This window comes from Mus caroli, unplaced genomic scaffold (assembly GCF_978045245.1).
Source record: "Mus caroli unplaced genomic scaffold, Mus_caroli_1 scaffold_10, whole genome shotgun sequence".
NCBI classification, from domain to species: Eukaryota; Metazoa; Chordata; class Mammalia; order Rodentia; family Muridae; genus Mus; species Mus caroli.
In genome coordinates, this window is record NW_028227265.1 from 120,180,673 (window position 1) to 120,202,729 (window position 22,057).

The window sequence follows — 22,057 nt, forward strand, 5'->3', positions numbered from 1 at the left end:
GTCTTTCACTGTAGGGAGGAACACTTGTGCCCCTTGAAGAAGGATGTTGCTGAGCTATCAAAGATGTGCAGAACATATTTCCATATCCAAAGTCCAGCCCTGGCAGTGTAGTTTCTTCTTCGTCATTTCCACCTTTTCTTTTGTTTGGTACAGGGCCCCACACCTGCCAAGTAAGGACTTTGCCACAGCCAAATCCCTGGCCTATTTTTGCATTTCTTCCTTTATTTGCGAATTTGAGATAAGTGGCCCAGGTAGGTCTTGAACTGACTATATAGTACAGGCAGGTCTGAACTTGTGAATCTAATTCCCCTACCTCTGCTTCTGGAATACCAAAGACTACAGGCCTACACCATGAGTCCCATCTTGGAAGAAGTGATCTCTGCCACTGCCAAACACCTGCCGTAGAGCAAAGGGAGCTAATATTGACTTTCACTTGACAGTAGGGTAGATTGTGTTTAATATGTGGAGTGGGGGCTTGCAGTAAAACTGCCAAAGACATCCTCCTAATTGTTGTTTGTGTTATGGGATCCTGTTCAAACCATGTGACTTCTCTGAGCTTGGTTTGAAATGAGGGTATATGTGTGTGGTACTCATGGAAACCACTCAACAGTACCCAGTAATGGTCTTTACTTCATGGTCCTCCACACTCTGACTTTCTATTCTTCTCTCTACCCCAGTCACTCTTATCTCTGCTCTCATCCCTTTGCCAAAGCCACTCTCTACCACAGAACATCCTTCTCGTCTCTGTGAGCCCACAGAACGCTCAACTGGATGAGGCTACAGAGCTCTGAGTGTGTGCAGGACTCTGTTTTTCTCTCAGCCTGGCTGATAAAATGGAGTAGTGAAGTCAGTCAACCCTGCGAGATTGCTCTAACTGAAGCAGCATAGAGGCAGAGCAAGTTCTGGTAGGGCTCACCCGCCTGGTATGTGAGAGGAAGAGGCATTGGCAACAAAGCAAGTGCCAGGAGAAATTGGAAACTTGGGGACAGGAGAGCCATTTGTGAGAGGTGAAGCCATTTTTTTGGCCTCCTTCTCAGAGTAGATTCTAATTCCTTCTAATTCCTGGATGCATACAGTGCTTCTCAGATGGATCAGAGCATCCTCATGAAGATGCACGAACTCCAGCTTTGACTTTTGAATCTCTCACCCACTTAAACCTGTACAGTTCGTACTCAGCAAGGAAATGCAGTAGCTACAGGCAGCTGCTCTTGCAGACCAGCACTGAAAAATGTCTGTTTTCTCCATACAGTGCAGACTTAGCTGTGTAAATGTGGATCTGGTGAAACTCAGTAGCAACAAGGTAGAAAGCTGAGGAAGTAAGTCATTATCAGAGTGAGGGGCCAGGGAAGACATCTTGGTTTGAAGATAACCACTGTTTAAATTTATTTTCGTGTGTGTATATGTGTGTGTGTATGTGTGTGTATGTGTGTGTATGTGTGTGTGTATGTGTGTGTGTGTGTGTCATGCCTCCATGTGGGAGTCACTCTTTTTCTGCCATGTGGGTACTCTCTAGGGCTCATGGCCTCTTCTGCCTCAGATAATAGGCTAGGTTTACAGTCCAGGCCATGGGCTTCTTCCTAATGAGTGCTCTTTAAGCTCAGCTAATTGGTTATTCCAAGATGTAAGTTTCTTTCAGGATATCTTGCCATTCTGACCCCACATTACAAATGGTGAGTAAATAAGCCAAGCCTCATCACGGGCACACAGCCCACAGCAGCTCTCTCTGAGAGCAGAGATGGTTGCTAGCACCCACCCCTTATCTCCTGCCCTTGATGGTATATTCTCAGGCAGAATCCATTCTTCCTAGAATAATATTCAGATTTTTGCTAGCATGTATTTTGAGCTGTTTGTCTGTCTGTTTGTTTCATTTTACTTTTCAAGTCATCTTTTGCAGACTTACAAAATTGCCTTTCCTCCCATGCAAATCTTTTTCGGTTAATGCTGGAATGTTCTAGCAAATGTCCTCGGTGCTTGTGTTGCCTGTTTTATTACAAACATGTCCGCACGGGGAAACGATAATTCCTTCCTTATATAAAACCATTCCCCTGCCTTAATCTCTCACATTATGATAAATATTTCTTCTCTGTCCTCCCTATTTTGTTTCCTCCTCGTGGTTCCCATCGCTGATTCTCAACAGATGCTTGGGAACGGAAATGTATTTCTCAGATGGGAGCTTTCTATGGCTATCTAAACATTCAGGTTCATCACAGAACTGAAGGGCAGGGAAGCTGCGTGCTTGCTCACTGTGGTGGCTAGAGGGCTCTCTCTCTCTCTCTCTCTCTCTCTCTCTCTCTCTCTCTCTCTCTCTCTCTCTCTCTCTCTCTCTCTCTCTCTCTCTCTCTCCTGTCTGTAGCTCCTGCCTGGTGATGAGAAAAAAACCTCACTCTGCTTTGGCCGCTTGCTCACTTCTTGAGGCAGGAACAAATATCTGCAATGGGAATATGATGGAGCAAGAATAAAAATGGGTCCATCTCAGCTGGATCATGGCAAGGGAAAGGATGCAAAGGATATGTCCATATCTCAAAATGCATCACTCAATGCCACCCCACGGTCTGTGGGTGGAGTGGGGATGTAGACAGGTCATAACCTGACACTCAGACTTACGGATATGAAAGAATATAAAGCTGCCTGAGGGTGTAGTTCAGTTGGTAGCGTGCTTGCCTAACATGAGCAAGGCCCTGGGTTCTATCCCTAGCACAGCATAACTAGATATGTGCCATACTGCAATTCCAGAGAGATGGGGACAATATGGTCATCCTTGACAACATAGTGATTTCAAGGCCAGCCTGGCACTCTGTCTTAAAAAACCAAAAAAGTTAATAGCCAGTCGGGCAGGACTGGAGACAGAGTATACAGTGGTGCCCATGGAATACCTGGAGCTTTTTCTGTATGTGCAGAAAGAGTCCTTAAAATAGAGCAGACCATTGTAGTCTTTAGAGTCCCAGAAATATTCAGTGAGGGCTTCCACTAGCATGCAGTTTTATCACTAGCCTGTACATATGAAAATGCCCACTTGCTTCTAACACCTAACAAAGGTAATTAAAGCCAGAAATCACAAAGCACATAGGGCACCCAGACACCATGGCTTCACTGACATCATAAATGCTGTATCCCCTGTTGGATTTTGTCACACTAGGATAGGTTGATCAAAAAGCGTCCCCCACTGATGCTTTACCCCAAGTGCAATTTAGATACCACCTCTCTGTCCCTTCTTCTGAAGCTGATGTTTCTGCCTCTTATTCTGTGGTGTCATCTGGTCCACCGGACACCTACCACCCTGGGAGCCCATGGCATACCTGGACTTGCCAGCTGAAACACAAGGTTTCTCAGCAGTCTCCTTGGTCATTGTTATGTTAGGATTCATTCGAAACTCCATGCACACAGGCATAAAGTGATCAGGATGATGGTAAATCATTACTGACTGCAAGGAACGCTACGTTAGCCTTCTGTAGTTATTAATAAATTTCATATTCATCTTTGCGGCCTTTAGAGGCCTTTTCTTCAAAGAATAAAACGTGATTTTTATGAAACTAATAAGAAATTGTGAGGTAATCCCAGAACAATTAGCTCATAATAAATGGGCTTTGGTCAGGCACCCGAGTCAAGTTGTTTACAGTTGTCTGAAAACCCTGTTAATGGTCGTGTGTTTTTGAAAGCATTTTCCGATTAAGCACAACATAACCACTGAAAACAAAAGTTGGGAAATCTACATATTTTGGGCTTTGAATTCTAAAACTTTCTATTTATTTACATACTTACTGTCCTTGAGAAATATGTGATCAGTCAATATATTCTAAATGCCAAGAATCAGGGCTGAAAAAAATTTAATTTGCTAGGAAGATACATAAATTTGTTAAATACGTTTAATTTTCATCCTATTTTATATTTTATTCATGTAAATTTATTGCTAAGCCATCCATTTTTCAAGGTAGAGTATAATGGATGAAACACGAACTAAATAGTATTATTTACTCCTAGAAACCAGCAGAATCCACTGTTGCTAAAGACCGGGAAAGAAACTGAATTTCACAGATCTATGCTGCTTTGTTTAAATTCAGACTTAGTTTACTTCACGGTACGGGGAAGGGGCGAATTTTCAGTGCTTACTTCCCCAGTAATCACACAGAGAAAGAGATCAGTGAAAGCCACACAGTCAGTAGAGTACATAAATACTTAGCGAAGATAGATTGCACTGGGTCAAAGGTCAACTGCAGGATTCTGGTGGAAGAACGACCATCCTTCTCCTAATCAAATGGAGCAGATGATGTCTGATTTGTACTGAGTATTTCCGTTTTCAGTGAGGTTTTCAGTGCAGTCCGTGTGAGTCACAGATGCAAACACCCAGTTCTTGTTGCTGTCTGCTGTGGGCAAAGCAAGCTGTAACAGCCCACATGCTTTTGCACCTTGCAGGAGTCCTTGCAAAGCGCTTCGCGCGCCACCTAGTGCCCAATCGAGGTATGAGAAGTGGGGAAGCTAGAGAAGCAACTGAGTCTCTCTGCCCCACTGCAGTGAGTTACATTATCAGCCGGGCTTATTGTGTTCTTTACTTTATATATCACTGGATCCTAAAAACTTTAGAGTCGGTTCAAATACACTGTTTTCCAAGAGTTCTTTAAATTAAATACCTTTTCCATTCTCCATAGGCTTGTATTCAATACTCTCACTGCAGGTACTCAATAGCGGTGTTCTTACCATGTGGAGCTGTAAACAGCACTACCCCCAGTTGTCTACGACCCATGTAAAACTGAAGCATGCTCTCTCCACCCAGCCTAATCCTTATAAAAAACGTGTGTAGCAGCCCTCCACATCTCTGATTTTTTTCTCTCTTTGTTTTTCAGATTGTCTACAAAGCCTGGCTCTGCTCCCAGTATTTTGAAGTCACACAGTTTAACTGCAGAAAGACCATTCCTTGCAAGCAATATTGTTTGGAGGTGCAGACAAGGTGTCCATTCATATTGCCCGACAATGACGAAGTCATTTACGGAGGCCTCTCCAGCTTCATCTGCACAGGTACAGGCTGGGTGGGGCCCTCCTTTGATCTCCATCAATATGTTGCTTCCAAAACCCCGAGACTGCCCAAAGGTATTTTTATGTGGCCTGAGCCCAGAAAAGCCTCCCCAACGTGATTTAAACAAGGGTCGATGTCTCTATCACACAGCTATGCTGCAGCTGAGGCTCTCTGTGAGGGTCGATGTCTCTATCACACAGCTATGCTGCAGCTGAGGCTCTGTGAATGTCTCGTGAAGATAGTTGCAGGGTCTAGGGGGAATTTTAACAATGACTCCTTCATATTTTGTGATGAATGTTGTCACCTTATCTTAATCAGTATTGAGGACAAAAGGAGATGTCAGCCTGGATCATGCATGTACACACTGGGGCAAAGGAGGCCAGGACAGGTGATTTTTATATTTTCTGATAACAATATCTCCTTTATTTTTTGGCAAAGAATCGAGATGGGCAAGATGCCAACACCAGCTCTGGTGTCCAGAAACCTATGAGTGTTATGTAGTTTAGGCAGACAGAGAATACAGGGTCAAAGCTAAGAACAGTCTCATCCTGGCAGGTCATTAGTGGGGAGAGCACCCTTGCTGAGCACGGGGAGAGCACCCTTGCTGAGCACGGGGAGAGCACCCTTGCTGAGCACGGGGAGAGCACCTTTGCTGAGTGCTCTGCTGATGTGAGCTCTTTGGAATTCACTCCTTTCCTTTCAGAAGAGGAGGGAAGACCCAATTTTTAAAAACAATTTACTTGATTCATAGCATGCTTAACTTTTGAGTTTTAAGCATAAAAGTTAGTCTTAGAAAACAAGAAAATTCTCTTTGTATATTGGGCTTTTAAAAGCTCCACTGAACACCGGCAGGACCACAGAGACAGCCGTGTGAGTGAAGGTGCCTGCTGCAATTCCTGACTACCAGAGTTCAGTGTCTGGACCCAGACGCTAGAAAGACAGAACCCAGTTGTCCATGTTGTCTTCTGACATCTACACACATGCTGTGGACATACATACACACATGCAAAATAAACTTAAAGATTAAAAAATATAATTAAAAGGGGTCTAGAAACATAGCTCGGCGGTTAAGAGCAATTGTTCCCACAGAGGACCTGGGATTGTAACCCAGCACACACATGGTGGGTCACACCTATCACTAACTCTGCTTCCAGATGACTCCGTGCCTGCTTCTGATCTCTGTACATACAAGACGTGCATGTGGTATACAGAAATACATGCAGACAAAACACTAATACACATAAAATAAATAAATAAAATAAGAACCAGTTGCCATGCTCATTGTGACAATGTATCAGGTGGTTTCCAGGCCGGCGCTGTTCACTGTAACAAAGTATCAAGACACAGTCAGTGCCCTGAAAGTGCCAGCTCTGGTGAGCAGAAGGGCACTTCTCCCATCACACAAGCTGGCTTTTTGTTGGTGAACCACAATAACTATCCCCAGCCCAGGACACCACACATGCTGTGAAGATGTAGATGGTTTGCATTTCATGACCTCTACCTGTGTTTGCAGAGTTCTCTTCTCTTGATGCCTTCAAGGCTACTGGAACCCAAAGGGCTGGCACAGGTGCCTCCTGCACCTTTTGGCTCGTGGGCAACTTGCATTTTAGCTGTGTTGGGTTTTATAAAATCTGCATGTTTGTAGCTATAGTGACATCTCTTTTTTTTTTTTTTTTGGTCTTAGGCAGTCTGTTGTGTATTTTTTTTTAATATTTTTATTACATATTTTCCTCAATTACATTTCCAATACTATCCCAAAAGTCCCCCATAGCGCCCCCCACTTCCCTACCCACCCATTCCCATTCTTTTGGCCCTGGCATTCCCCTATATTGGGGCATATAAAGTTTGCAAGTCCAATGGGCCTCTCTTTCCATTGATGGCCGACTAGGCCATCTTTCGATACATATGCAGCTAGAGACAAGAGCTCCAGGGTTCTGGTTAGTACATCATGTTGTTCCAACAATAGGGTTGCAGATCCCTTTAGCTCCTTGGGTACTTTCTCTAGCTTCTCCATTGGGAGCCCTGTGATACATCCAATAGCTGACTGTGAACATCCACTCCTGTGTTTGCTAGGCCCCGGCATCGTCTCACAAGAGACAGCTATATTTGGGTCCTTTCAGCAAAATCTTGCTAGTGTATGCAATGGTGTCAGCGTTTAGAAGCTGATTATGGGGTGGATCCCTGGATACAGCAGTCTCTAAATGGTCCATCCTTTCATCACAGCTACGAACTTTGTCTCTGTAACTCCTTCCCTGGGTGTTTTGTTCCCAATTCTAAGAAGGTGCACAGTGTCCACACTTTGGTCTTCATTCTTCTTGAGTTTCATGCGTTTATCAAATTGTATCTTATATCTTGGGTATCCTAAGTTTTGGGCTAATATCCACTTATCAATGAATACATATTGTGTGAGTTCTTTTGTGATTGTGTTACTTCACTCAAGATGATGCCCTCCAGGTCCATCCATTTGGCTAGGAATTTCATAAATTCATTCTTTTTAATAGCTGAGTAGTACTCCATTGTGTAAATGTACCATAATTTCTGTATCCATTCCTCTGTTGAGGGACATCTGGGTTCTTTCCAGCTTCTGGCTATTATAAATAGGGCTGCTATGAACATAGTGGAGCATGTGTCCTTTTTACCGGTTGGGACATCTTCTGGATATATGCCCAGGAGAGGTATTGCTGGATCCTCCGGTAGTACTATGTCCAATTTTCTGAGGAACCGCCAGACTGATTTCCAGAGTGGTTGTACAAGCTTGCAATCCCACCAACAATGGAGGAGTGTTCCTCTTTCTCCACATCCTCGCCAGCATCTGTCACCTGAATTTTTGATCTTAGCCATTCTGACTGGTGTGAGGTGGAATCTCAGGGTTGTTTTGATTTGCATTTCCCTGATGATTAAGGATGTTGAACATTTTTTCAGGTGCTTCTCTGCCATTCGGTATTCCTCAGGTGAGAATTCTTTGTTCAGTTCTGAGCCCCATTTTTTAATGGGGTTATTTGACTTTCTGGAGTCCACCTTCTTGAGTTCTTTATATATATTGGATATTAGTCCCTTATCTGATTTAGGATAGGTGAAGATCCTTTCCCAATCTGTTGGTGGTTTTTTTGTCTTATTGATGGTGTCTTTAGCCTTGCAGAAGCTTTGTAGTTTCATGAGGTCCCACTTGTCAATTCTCGATCTTACAGCACAAGCCATTACTGTTCTATTCAGGAATTTTTCCCCTGTGCCCATATCTTCAAGGCTTTTCCCCACTTTCTCCTCTATAAGTTTCAGTGTCTCTGGTTTTATGTGAAGTTCCTTGATCCACTTAGACTTGACCTTAGTACAAGGAGATAGGAATGGATCGATTCGCATTCTTCTACATGTTAACAACCAGTTGTGCCAGCACCATTTGTTGAAAATGCTGTCTTTCTTCCACTGGATGTTTTTAGCTCCCTTGTCGAAGATCAAGTGACCATAGGTGTGTGGGTTCATTTCTGGGTCTTCAATTCTATTCCATTGGTCTATTTGTCTGTCACTATACCAGTACCATGCAGTTTTTATCACAATTGCTCTGTAGTAGAGCTTTAGGTCCGGCATGGTGATTCCACCAGAGGTTCTTTTATCCTTGAGAAGAGTTTTTGCTATCCTAGGTTTTCTGTTATTCCAGATGAATTTGCAGATTGCACTTTCTAATTCGTTGAAGAATTGAGTTGGAATTTTGATGGGGATTGCATTGAATCTGTAGATTGCTTTTGGCAAGATAGCCATTTTTACAATGTTGATCCTGCCAATCCATGAGCATGGGAGATCTTTCCATCTTCTGAGATCTTCTATAATTTCTTTCTTCAGAGACTTGAAGTTTTTATTATACAGATCTTTCACTTCCTTAGTTAGAGTCACGCCAAGATATTTTATATTATTTGTGACTATTGAGAAGGGTGTTGTTTCCCTAATTTCTTTCTCAGCCTGTTTATTCTTTGTGTAGAGAAAGGCCATTGATTTGTTTGAGTTAATTTTATATCCAGCTACTTCACCGAAGCTGTTTATCAGGCTTAGGAGTTCTCTGGTGGAATTTTTAGGGTCACTTAGATATACTATCATATCATCTGCAAAAAGTGATATTTTGACTTCATCTTTTCCAATTTGTATCCCTTTGATCTCCTTTTGTTGTCGAATTGCTCTGGCTAGGACTTCAAGTACAATGTTGAATAGGTATGGAGAAAGTGGACAGCCTTGTCTAGTCCCTGATTTTAGAGGGATTGCTTCAAGCTTCTCACCATTTACTTTGATGTTGGCTACTGGTTTGCTGTAGATTGCTTTTATCATGTTTAGGTATGGGCCTTGAATTCCTGATCTTTCCAAGACTTTTATCATGAATGGGTGTTGGATCTTGTCAAATGCTTTTTCCGCATCTAAGGAGATGACCATGTGGTTTTTGTCTTTGAGTTTGTTTATATACTGGATTACGTTGATGGATTTCCGTATATTGAACCATCCCTGCATCCCTGGGATGAAACCTACTTGGTCAGGATGGATGATTGTTTTGATGTGTTCTTGGATTCGGTTAGCAAGAACTTTATTGAGGATTTTTGCATCAATATTCATAAGGGATATTGGTCTGAAGTTTTCTATCTTTGTTGGGTCTTTTTGTGGTTTAGGTATCAGAGTAATTGTGGCTTCATAGAATGAGTTGGGTAGAGTACCTTCTGTTTCTATTTTGTGGAATAGTTTGTGAAGAACTGGGATTAGATCTTCTTTGAAGGTCTGATAGAACTCTGCACTAAACCCATCTGGTCCTGGGCTTTTTTTAGTTGGGAGACTATTAATGACTGCTTCTATTTCTTTGGGGGATATAGGGCTGTTTAGATCATTAACCTGATCTTGATTCAACTTTGGTACCTGGTATCTGTCTAGGAACTTCTCCATTTCATCCAGGTTCTCCAGTTTTGTTGAGTATAGCCTTTGGTAGAAGGATCTGATGGTGTTTTGGATGTCTTCAGGATCTGTTGTTATGTCTCCTTTTTCATTTCTGATTTTGTTAATTAGGATGCTTTCCCTGTGCCCTCTAGTGAGTCTGGCTAAGGGTTTATCTATCTTGTTGATTTTCTCAAAGAACCAGCTCCTTGATTGGTTGATTCTTTGAATAGTTTTTCTTGTTTCCACTTGGTTGATTTCACCCCTGAGTTTGATTATTTCCTGCCGTCTACTCCTCTTGGGTGAATTTGCTTCCTTTTGTTCTAGTGCTTTTAGGTGTGTTGTCAAGCTGCTAATGTGTGCTCTCTCTAGTTTCCTTTTGGAGGCACTCAGAGCTATGAGTTTTCCTCTTAGAAATGCTTTCATTGCGTCCCATAAGTTTGGGTATGTTGTGGCTTCATTTTCATTGAACTCTAAAAAGTCCTTAATTTCTTTCTTTATTCCTTCCTTGACCAAGGTATCATTGAGAAGAGTGTTGTTCAGTTTCCACGTGAAGGTTGGCTTTCTATTATTTATTTTGTTATTGAAGATCAGCCTTAGTCCATGGTGATCTGATAGGATGCATGGGACAATTTCAATATTTTTATATCTGTTGAGGCCTGCTTTGTGACCAATTATGTGGTCAATTTTGGAGAAGGTACCATGAGGTGCTGAGAAGAAGGTATATCCTTTTGTTTTAGGATAGAATGTTCTGTAGATATCTGCCAGATCCATTTGATTCATAATTTCTCTTAGTTTCACTGTGTCCCTGTGTAGTTTCTGTTTCCATGATCTGTCCATTGGTGAAAGTGGTGTGTTGAAGTCTCCCACTATTATTGTATGAGGTGCAATGTGTGCTTTGAGCTTTACTAAAGTTTCTTTAATGAATGTGGCTGCCTTTGTATTTGGAGCATAGATATTCAGGATTGATAGTTCCTCTTGGAGGATTTTACCTTTGATGAGTATGAAGTGTCCCTCCCTGTCTTTTTTAATGACTTTGGGTTGGAAGTCAATCTTATCAGATATTAGAATGGCTACTCCAGCTTGTTTCTTCATGCCATTTGCTTGGAAAATTGTTTTCCAGCCTTTCATTCTGAGGTAGTGTCTATCCTTTTCTCTGAGATGAGTTTCCTGTAAGCAGCAAAATGTTGGGTCTTGTTTGTGTAGCCAGTTTGTTAGTCTATGTCTTTTTATCGGGGAGTTGAGTCCATTGATATTAAGAGATATTAAGGAAAAGTAATTTTTGTTGTTAAAGTTGGCATTTTGTTCTTGTGGCTGTCTTCTTTTAGGTTTGTTGAGGGATTACCTTCTTGTTGTTTCTAGGGCGTGGTTCCTGTCCTTGTATTGGTTTTTTTTCTGTTATTATCCTTTGAAGGGCTGGATTCGTGGAGAGATAATGTGTGAATTTGGTTTTGTCGTGGAATACTTTGGTTTCTCCATCTATGTTAATTGAGAGTTTGGCTGGGTATAGTAGCCTGGGCTGGAATTTGTGTTCTTTTAGTGTCTGTATAACATCCGTCCAGGATCTTCTGGCTTTCATAGTCTCTGGTGAAAAATCTGGTGTAATTCTGATAGGCTTGCCTTTATATGTTACTTGGCCTTTTTCTCTTACTGCTTTTAGTATTCTATCTTTATTTAGAGCATTTGTTGTTCTGATTATTATGTGTCGGGAGGTATTTCTTTTCTTGTCCAGTCTATTTGGAGTTCTGTAGGCTTCTTGTATGTTCATGGGCATCTCTTTCTTTAGATTTGGGAAGTTTTCTTCTATAATTTTGTTGAAGATGTTTGCTGGTCCTTTGAGTTGAAAATCTTCATTCTCATCCACTCCTATTATCCATAGGTTTGGTCTTCTCATTGTGTCCTGTATTTCTTGGATGTTTTGAGTTAGGATCTTTTTGTATTTTATATTTTCCTTGATTGTTGTGCCGATGTTCTCTATGGAATCTTCTGCACCTGAGATTCTCTCTTCCATCTCTTGTATTCTGTTGCTGATGCTGGTATCTATGGTTCCAGATTTCTTTCCTAGGGTTTCTATCTCCAGTGTTGCCTCATTTTGGGTTTTCTTTATTGTGTCTACTTCCCTTTTTAGGTCTAGTATGGTTTTGTTCATTTCCATCATCTGTTTGGATGTGTTTTCCTGTTTTTCTGTAAGGACTTCTACCTGTTTGATTATGTTATCCTGTTTTTCTTTAAGGATTTGTAACTCTTTAGCAGTGTTCTCCTGCAATTCTTTAAGGGATTTTTGTGCTTCCTCTTTATTGTCTTCTGCCTGTTTAGCAGTGTTCTCCTGCATTTCTTTAAGTGTGTTATTAAAGTCCTTCTTGAAGTCCTCTATCATCATCAGGAGATATGCTTTTAAATCCGTGTCTAGCTTTTCCGGTGTGTTGGGGTGCCCTGGACTGGGCGAAGTGGGGGTGCTGGGTTCTGATGATGGTGAGTGGTCTTGGTTTCTGTTAGTAAGATTATTACGTTTACCTTTCGCCATCTGGTAATCTCTGGGGTTAGTTGTTATCGTTGTCACTGTTTAAAGATTGGAGCAGAAGCTGTGTTCCACTCACCAGCAGTCTCTAAATCCTGCGGCGGGGGTCGTGGGTAGCTGATGGTACCCCGGTGCTGGTCCAGCCGGAAGAGGCCTGTGGTCCTACTCAGGCCGTTTTTTCTGCTTCCCTAACTAATGCAGTCTCTGGTCCCGTGTGCAATTGGATTGGAGCAGAAGCTGTGTTCCACTCTCCAGAAGTCTTAAGATCCAGCAGTCCCAAAATCCTGCGGCGGGGGTCGTGGGTAGCTGGCGGGTGTCAGGCAACCCTGTGCTCCCGCTACCCCGGCGCTGATCCAGCCAGATGAGCTATAGTGACATCTCTAAGGAAAGGTGACAAAAAGAACTCTGTCACTGGCTCAGAAGACACTCAGAGCTCCTTGGGGGACTTCAGAGTCTCCTGGTGCTGAGCACTCAGAGGTCTGTCTGGGGATTGCTTTCTGCCAGCTTTGTGACCCTCGTGTTACTAAGCTCAGAACTCTAAAGTTGTTTTTTCAGACCCACCACACAGAAATTTTGTGAACTCACACAGCAGGAAGAAACATGGCTCTCCTCTGGGGTGGGACAATGCTTTGGGGAAGACTCTGTGTCTGGGCTGTCATCTGAGGTTGCAGACTTCAGCTGAGTTGCACAGCAGGAGCTATGCTAAAGTGATTTGCACTCATTCTTGCTATCTGGCAGTGTGAGTGAGAGTTCCAGGCATACCAAAAGCAGACTGTATCTCAGGAAGAGCAAGAAACCCCTGCAGAAGCTCACAGAGGCCAGGCTGGACTTTCTTCTAGAAGGGTAGGCTGCTGGAGCTCAGCACTCTCTCCCCAAGACTATTCAAATGCTTTCTGACACTCCACATGGACAGATACATAGAGCTGCATGCCACCTTGGAGTGGGTGTGAGCCAGCTAGATTTCCCTATGTGCAGTGAAGGAAAGGTCTTCTAAACTCAGAAGAGAACAGGTTCAATGGAGAGGTGACACATGAACTCCTTCCTGCAGCTGTTGGCCAGCCATGGCCACCTGAACGGTTCCTCCCAGCAGACTCACAGGCAGACATGCAGCACAGGGCTCAGGACAAGCATTACACACTGTCTATAAAATGAATCCACCATCCAAGGCGGTCAGAAATGTTGCTCCTTCATCCCAGTTTTTAAAAGCAAGTAGTAAATAAAGTTATTCCCATCCATAGACTGAAAACTACAGTCACTTATCATGAAGAATCCAAAGAATCTAAGTTCTGTTCACAAGATGACACTCAAACCTGGCACCATTATTAGACTAAGAACCTGAGACAGGACAGACCATGGACCCTGGGACAGACCACGGACCCTGGGACAGACCACGGACCCTGGGGAAAACCCACTACCATCACTTTGATGAGTGGAAATTTTATTTTTTATTGGATATTTTATTTATTTACATTTCAAATGTTATCCCCTTTCCTGGTCCCCCAACCCCAAGAAACCCCCTATCCCATCCCCTCTCCCCCTGCTTCTGTGAAGGTGTCCCCCCCCACACACACACACACCCACTCCCATCTCCCAGCCCTGGCATTTCCCTACACTGGGGCATCGAGCCTTCACAGCACCAAGGGCCTCTCCTCCCATTGATGCCCAACAAGGCCATCCTCTATTACATATGCAGCGGGAGCCATGGGTCCCTCCATGTGTACTCTTCCATTGGTGTTTTAGTAGAGTCCTGGTGGTTAATCGTTGCACCCACAGTTAGTGGAGCTCTCAACCCTCACCAGGGAGCTTCTATTTGCAGTAGATGGAGGTTAACATGGAGATCCACAACCAGCTAAGGTGCAGACAACAGGAGACTGGGGAATGCTCAGCTGTAAATGTGACATCTGTAACACACACACACAAGGAAGGCTTGGGAGTTGGTAGGTGACTAAGGAGGGATAATAACTAGTAGCTTTTGTCACACATCTTGCACGGGAACATGCAAGCTCAAACCCAATAAAATCAGAGCATGTAGAGAGGAAGTGGGCACAAAGTCCCACCCCTGGCTGTGGAACGATTGGTGGCTGATAGCTGATGGGGGACAGAGAGTTCCATTTCCTTAGCATGTGTCTCCTGGTTGGACGGCCATGCTCCAGTGGAGGGCATGCTCTCTGGGCAACAGAAATCGGACTTAATTGGTTCATTAAAAAAAGGACACAAAGCTAGGTGGGCAGGGTAATGAAGTATAGGAGAGGAGCTAGTAGAAGTTATGACCACAGAATATTGGCAACATTCTCAAGTAACTAGAGAGGGAGAGACAGGTTAGGGAAGGAATTTCTTACCGGCATTTCTTCAAGTGCAACATACCTGATGGGAGTGGTTTTCTGTGGGAGGTCTCTAAGCCTCCATAACCCTGAGAACTTCTGGTATCCATTGAGCCCTTGACTCCATGTGCCCCTTACTGGATGTTACTGAGGGACCCATTCTGCCCAGAACTATTACTGAAAGGCAGCAGTGTGGTAACCCAGACTGTGAAGGAGCCCCCTCAGTTCCCTTAGACAGCCGAGGATGCTTCTAATTTCTTTAACCACAAACATGGTACAGCTCAGGCCCGTGGCTAGTAAAATGTTAATAGTTTCAAAACATAAAATTTTTCAAAACAACCATGAGGTATTTAGAATTGAATTCAACATTTCAGCACATGTGTGCTTCTGTGTTTTTTTTGAGGTGTGGTCTCCTATCGCTCCAGCTGGCTTTGTACTCCTTCAGTAATTGAGTGTGATCTTGAACTCCTGTTCTCCTGCCTCTATCTCCTACATACTGGATTACTGGCATTCGACGCTATGCCTGATTTATACAGCACTGGGGATCAAATGCAGAGCCTGGTGCATGCTAGCCCACCCGAGCCTCATCCCTGGCCTGTTATTCTTTGTGGTGCTGACAAAACTTAGCCATGTCCTGAACTTTAGCTCTCAAATGTAATGTTTTGATCATTAACAGAATAACATGACCCTTTTTAAGCCAGAGAAAGCCTGTCCATGGCAATAAAGTCTCTGAATCAGAGTGCTGCATGCGTGCCCCAATGTTCCGACCATGTATCTAGAGGACAAAAGGGTTTCTGCTTGTGCTGAATTTTGCTTTGGGAGGAAGGACAGTGAACTGAGATGCCTCTTAGTTGAGCAAAACTGACATGACCAGAGGAGAATTTGAGGGGTAATTAAGAAGTTCCGGGTGTTATTAGGGCAGGCTGTTATTCAGTGCTGAGGTAATTGAATCCAGTGACTCTGCTGTGGGCCCCATCACACTGCCCTGTTCGGGTCTGCGGAACGAGCACAAGGTAGTGCTCACTACCCAGCCTCCACTATAGCACTTACAGTGTTTCCTTCTCCCCCTTGCCCCCTCCCCCTCATTGGGGTCCGGAGCTCCTAGAGCAATCCTTGATTGCTTACAGGCACTAGAGAGCTGAGATTAAGGAGACAGACGCAGTAGAGTACCACAGCTGTGGGTGCTATGGTAACAAACACGGGAAATTACCCCTTGATTGATGGTTAAAGTAGGCCTGATGTCATTTGCTGCTCCAAAATCGCAAGAACAAAAGTAGAAGTTGGTCCTCTGGGGGTTACTGACAACGAAGATAAAACATATTTTGAGAATTCCGTGTAAATTCTGCATCCCATTCTTTTAGCTGTGACAAGGATAGGGTTATGTTTCTGCCTCTGGGGAAAACACTGTAGGCTGCTTTTGTTCCGCCCTTGCCAGCTGGGTTAGGTAAGGCAGTGGATGGTGCCGCCTCGCGGCAGGTACATGCTACTGCAGGGCATCCGAGTAGCACACAGGAAAAGCCAATAATTAGGCACACGCACACACTCACACAGACAGACAGACAGACAGACATACAGACAGACAGACAGACAGTCAACCATATCAAAGAGGAATCTTTAAATTTGTTTAAATGCGTTCTCATAAAAGGAGTAGTATAGTAGAAAGTATGCTTTCTACAGATTTTAATGTCAATGTCTCAGCCACTTTCTATTTCCATATTTAAAGTGTATGCATGCATGTTTAAGTATTTTTCCAAATTTAATTCTGGAGAAAAGAATCCAAGTTATTTATAGCAGACCAAAAACTCAATAAGATTATGAACCCCGAAATCAAAAGACAAACTTGAAGAGATAAGATATTTCCAGGAAAAAAAAGTGAAAAAAAAAATTTAAAAAAAAGTAACAAGGACAGCAACAGGTCACAAAATGGAATGTGGAGAATGAGGGGCCACGTGGTTGTGCTAGCTCCTTTCTGTAGAACCCGGTATTTACAGGTGTCCCATGATTCTGGTTCAGATCCTTCCTACTGACGGCTGATTTCGTCTTCTACCTTCAAACATCTGCTTTTGGCAGGGATCACATGATGGGGAACAAGATCCAGGATGTCTAAATTCTTCCATCATCTGAGGGTTTGGGAAATGTGTGTCTACTGTAAGAGCTCCTTCTTTGTATGGCTAGTGACTGTCACTAAGCACATGGAATAAATACTCAGAATTTCCCCTCAGACAGACATACCCCCAGTACAGCCTGATGGCTTTGCTGCAGTGGAGGCTGGGGATTTCCCCACTTGTCTGGTGGAAGAGCAGAGAGCACGGACTGAGGTACATCCTGTCTGATGATAGGGAGCCGGAGCCAGCTTGTGGGCACACTCACATAGCTCCAGGTTTGTAGGTGGCAGTCTGCTACTCTCCACAAGCCCGCTGCTCTCCACAGCTTTGGGGAAATTCTGTCACGCCTCCAGTGAACCTTCTGCTTCGGATCCTACTGCTTGCATGATCTAAGAGGAGAAATTAAATTAAATGGCATAGACTGGGAGAGGGGAAGAATTGGAGCCTGGAATTCTGGCAGGAACTGGAATTGAGCTAGTCCCAAGAGGAATCCAAGATGGATCACAGGGACCCAGAGGTCACTGCTCCAGGTCAGCAGGGCTATGTCCAGGGCCATGAGAGGACATGTTAGCATTCTGTCTAAACTCCACACCACAGTTACCTGGCAACAACCAGGTAGGCCTTACCCACTATAAAAGGGGCCCCCATCTCCGATCCCCTTCCCCACTCTCCATGTATTCATGGCTGGACTCTACTTCTCTACTCCTCCCCCCCACCGCCTTTCTCTGCCTCTACTACCCTCTTAACTCCCCTCTCCATGCCCTAAATAAACTCTATTCTATTCTATACCATTGTGTGACTGGTCCCTCAGAGAGAAGGGATGCCTTGGCATGGGCCTGCTGAGGCATCTCTTTCCCCCATACCTCACGCCCCCATAAAACATATCCCCCTCTCTTTATCTTTACATAAACACATCAGGACATGTGCGGAGAACAGTGGCTGGTGCCTTTGGTGAGGCTTTACTGACAACATCGTGCCTTACCCGCCCTTGAACCTTGCAAAGACCTCACATTCTGTTTCCAGAAGCCATGTGCATCTGTGTGGGGACTCTCGAAGAGCTAGCTTTGCTGGGCTAGCCCACTGAGTATAGGGGGTTTCAAATTAGGAAAGACAGTGTAGCAAGCCAGGTTTAACAGGGCAGGGAGACTTCATTCCCTTAGTCCATCTACTTGTCTCACCTGCGCTGGAGACGTCTTTATGAAGAATTGATTCCCAGTCTGTAGCTGCTGCAAACTCACCACAGCTGACCTCCCACACACGTATAGTGCCAATTATCATCAGAACAAGTCCAGATCGCCTGGTCCACGTAGTCTCCCACTTCTTAAGCCATGGGATGCATCGCTGAATGTGGGACCATGAGAAACCAGCAAACGTAAAAGGTTTCTGACCACGATCATCCCAGAACAATCCAAAAGCAAATGCGAAATGAATTCCGGCAATTTCTTTCAGGGCTCACCCGTGCTGTGTTGTAACTCTAAAGAACACACAGCAGCACACAGTAGGGCTGCACTCTCCCCTATGTACTATCGACAAAACATGCTGAAAACCGAGACTCACATGAGAGACTGTCGTATGCTATTAATTTCAGTGTTTTTATTGCCCAAAGTCTTCTGTTCCTATAGTTGCATGATGGCTTGGTTACAGAAAAGGAAGACTAAATCATTTCCCACATACTAATATCTAATTATGTATATTAGAGTGGTCTTGCTTTGGAACACTTGATTGTAGAAATTGCTGTTTTAGGTATCAAATTCAGTTTCAGAAAAATTACCAGAAGAATTTTGGGTTCAGATGAGGGCAAAATTTTCATGAGTTTCTGAAATGGGTCTTAAACATCGCTCTGTCACTTTGTACTAACGAGTTTTGCAAAGTGACATTATCAGCATTATGACTGTAGAACCAAAATATTGATCAGCTCTCGGAAATGTTGAAGACATTGCACCCTGCTGTATGAAATGTTTACCCAAGATTCAATTGTTTATGCAAAAAGACATAAGCACCCCCACCCCCACCAGTGTGCCCATTGGCTTCATCTCTTATGAATGGCAAAATTCAGTGTTTACTAAAGAAGAATCTTAAGACAAGTTTTTTTTATGACATTATCAGTAAATATTTGATTTGTTAAAAAATTTGTAGAATAAAAGGGATCACAAATGGAAAATGTTTAAGAATCTTTGTCTAGTGTGATATCACCTTTCCAAGTCTGCTACTGAAAAAGCAAGAATAAGTCCAAACTTTCCAACTATCTGTCCAGCGTTCATATTATTAGTGAGATAATATGCCAGTCAGCTAACTTGAGACTAACTCCTGAGAAGTGTATCTATTGTTCGGTAAAGCAGAGTCCTTCCATGTGCTCACAGAACTGGAAACCCATGGATTCTCATCTCCTCCCTACAGGTTGACAATATTCACAAATGCTCCCCAGCTCCTCACACCACACACCATATATATATTAAAAAAAAAGATGCTGCAAGAATTTTGCAACATGGACATCATTTTTTATTGATTGGGAATTTTACATCATGAATCCCGATCATACTCACTTCTCAGTCCTCCCAGGTTCATCCCCACTCTTATGACTTCCCCCACCCTGAGAGAGAGAGAGAGAGAGAGAGAGAGAGAGAGAGAGAGAGAGAGAAGAAAAGAAAATCAAGTCCAATTCATGTTGCCCATATACTCACTGGAGCATGGTCAAACTCCCAGTGACCAGCCCCTTAAAGAAAACTAAGCCTTCCCCACCTACACTCCTGCTAGAAGCCATCAATTGTGGAGAGCTACACTTCATCCCTATCACAGGGATGTGATACATCCCTATCACAACCTTTAAGATGTCTCCTCATAGCTTTCTGTCTAGGCTGTTATTTTTGGTGGGAAGGGGTGGTAGGGGTTGTCACACCAGTCTCCTGTGGCTCTGCAGTCATCAGTGCCACTGCAAAAGCAGCCTCCCTGCTCTTTACAGTAAGCAGGAACACAGGTTATGCACTTCTTTGTGGCACTGCTGCTACTGAGGACCATGTCTGGGTCTGTGGTCCTACTGCAGATGGGGTATGTGTTGAGGTCTGTGGCCCATGAGACCACCGAAGGCCATGAGGATACCTGTGGTCTGTGCTGCCAGGAAGTCATGTTGATGTCTGTGGGCCATGCTGTGGCTAGGAAGCCGTGTTGATGGATTTCTTTTTTACTTTTAGGTTAAATAAAGACCAAAGCTGTCTAGCTCTCTGTTCCTAGAAAAGTGTGTGGTCAGATGGCTAGTTCTGTCAGGCAGATGGAAAGTGAGATTGTCAGATCCCACCCTCTGTCTCTCGAACATTTGCTGGCTCTTGCCCCATACCATCCTCTCTCTCTCTCTCTCTCTCTCTCTCTCTCTCTCTCTCTCTCTCTCTCTCTCTGTGTGTGTGTGTGTGTGTGTGTGTGTGTCTCTCTCTCTCTCTTACACACATAGCAACACATAGATGTATCACTTATATCACTGTCAAAAGTCAGACAAAGATTTTTATATGTATCTCTAAATATTGCTACGAATCTGACTGATGAAATGTTTATTTTAAAAGAAGCTTTAAATCTGAGTCTATGAGTTAGAATTTCAGCATGGTGAAAGTGGTGTGTGTGTGTGTACATGCATGAGTATGTACATACATCCATCGCACGTGAGTAGTTGTGTTTGTACATGTAGTGTGCATACATGTATCTCCTGTGTGTATGTGTGTGGAAGCATGTGCATGAGTGTATATGCATGTGTGTGTAGTGTTCATACTTGTATAATTCACATGTGTGTACATGTATGAGTGTGTACACATGCATGAGTATGTTCATACATGTATCGCACATAAGTAGTTGTGTTTGTACATGTAGTGTGCATACACGTATCTCCTGTGTGTATGTGTATGCATCTGTGTGGAAGCATGTGCATGGGTGTATATGCATGTGTGTGTAGTGTGCATACTTGTATCATTCACATGTGTGTATATGTATGTGTGTGTACATGTGTGTGTGTGTGTGGAGTATATACCTGTATCCCCTGAGCTAAGGAGAATTTTGTAAAATACAGAAATTGTATGAGTTCCTGTAGTGAGGCAATGGCAGGTTACTCACTGACCCAAGAGAAAACCATCTCCACAGACAGTCATTGAATTGAATTGAATTTAGGGCTTCGGTTTGTGAGTCTTGGGGGCACTGTTCAGACCTTAGACATATATTTGAAAGGAGGAAATTTGGGCACACCCACACATGGTGGAAAAAAACAGCATGAAGAAGACTTGTAGAAAAGATGGCCTCTGGCATGGTGAGACCAACCACCCACAGCCTCCAGGAACGACTGACAGCCCTATCGGCTGCACTTCAGCCCCACGTGAGAGAGCAGCAGCCTGCCCTTCAAGCCAAGAGATGAGGGAACCCATGGCATCCATGGAACCTATTGTCCAGGTCCCACTGATCAGTCAACGAGTAGTGGCTTGCAAATATGGAGTGAAATCGAGACTTTCAACACAGCCTTCCAACATTCACCCAGATTACAGAGCAGGGGGCATCATGGCGATTATAGAAGCTATGAGATCTGGGCCCTAGGGCAGAGACACTGGCAGTGAGACTGGATTGAATGTGTTTCTGGACATGGGGCATGGTGTTACAGATCTCTTTAGGCTGGATAACAAAGTGATCTCTGAAACTTCATGAGCATACTTTTTGGTGGACTTCAGGACCACAGTGACTCTGCGGTGTACTGTGTGTTTGGTACCCAGAGCCACACTTGTCAGTCATTAGAACGTTTTTTAGCCCTGAGTCTAAGACCCCTTTGGTGCAGAATGAGACAGCAGTGAACGTTCTTCAAACAGCCCGGCCCCTCTCTGAGCATGCTGCAGAGGGTTGCTGGGAACAAAATCTGCCCTAAGTAACAATGCCTTTTTAAAGGGAGAAAGCCAGAAAGGGAAGAAAAACAGGAGAAAATCTAGACATGTAGATTCTTATTTGTTATATTTTAATTTATTCTTTGAGAATTTGGCATGTGTATGCAATGAAATATGGTCATATCTATCCCCTTTCCCCTCTAGCTCCCCCAGCGTTACCTCCTCCATTTACATATCTCCTCACCCTCCTTCTTAATCATCTCACCCCTAGGACCGACTAGCATGCTCTATGCATGCATGCATGCACGTGGGCAGCACTGAAAAAACCACAGCTTCCTTATCTCTAGAAGATATCGTCTTCTGTG

At 43.6% G+C, this 22,057-nt stretch overlaps 1 protein-coding gene across 2 annotated transcripts in view; it reads left to right on the forward strand.

Annotated features, from left to right (window-relative positions):
• Positions 1-22,057, forward strand: part of Nalf1 (NALCN channel auxiliary factor 1) — a 545,219-nt gene that overhangs the window by 506,219 nt on the left and 16,943 nt on the right. For both annotated transcript variants that reach the window (XM_021170640.3, XM_021170643.3), the window contains exon 2: positions 4,839-5,010. In XM_021170640.3, coding sequence (XP_021026299.1) covers positions 4,839-5,010 — 172 coding nt within the window. The remainder of the gene's footprint in view (positions 1-4,838; positions 5,011-22,057) is intronic.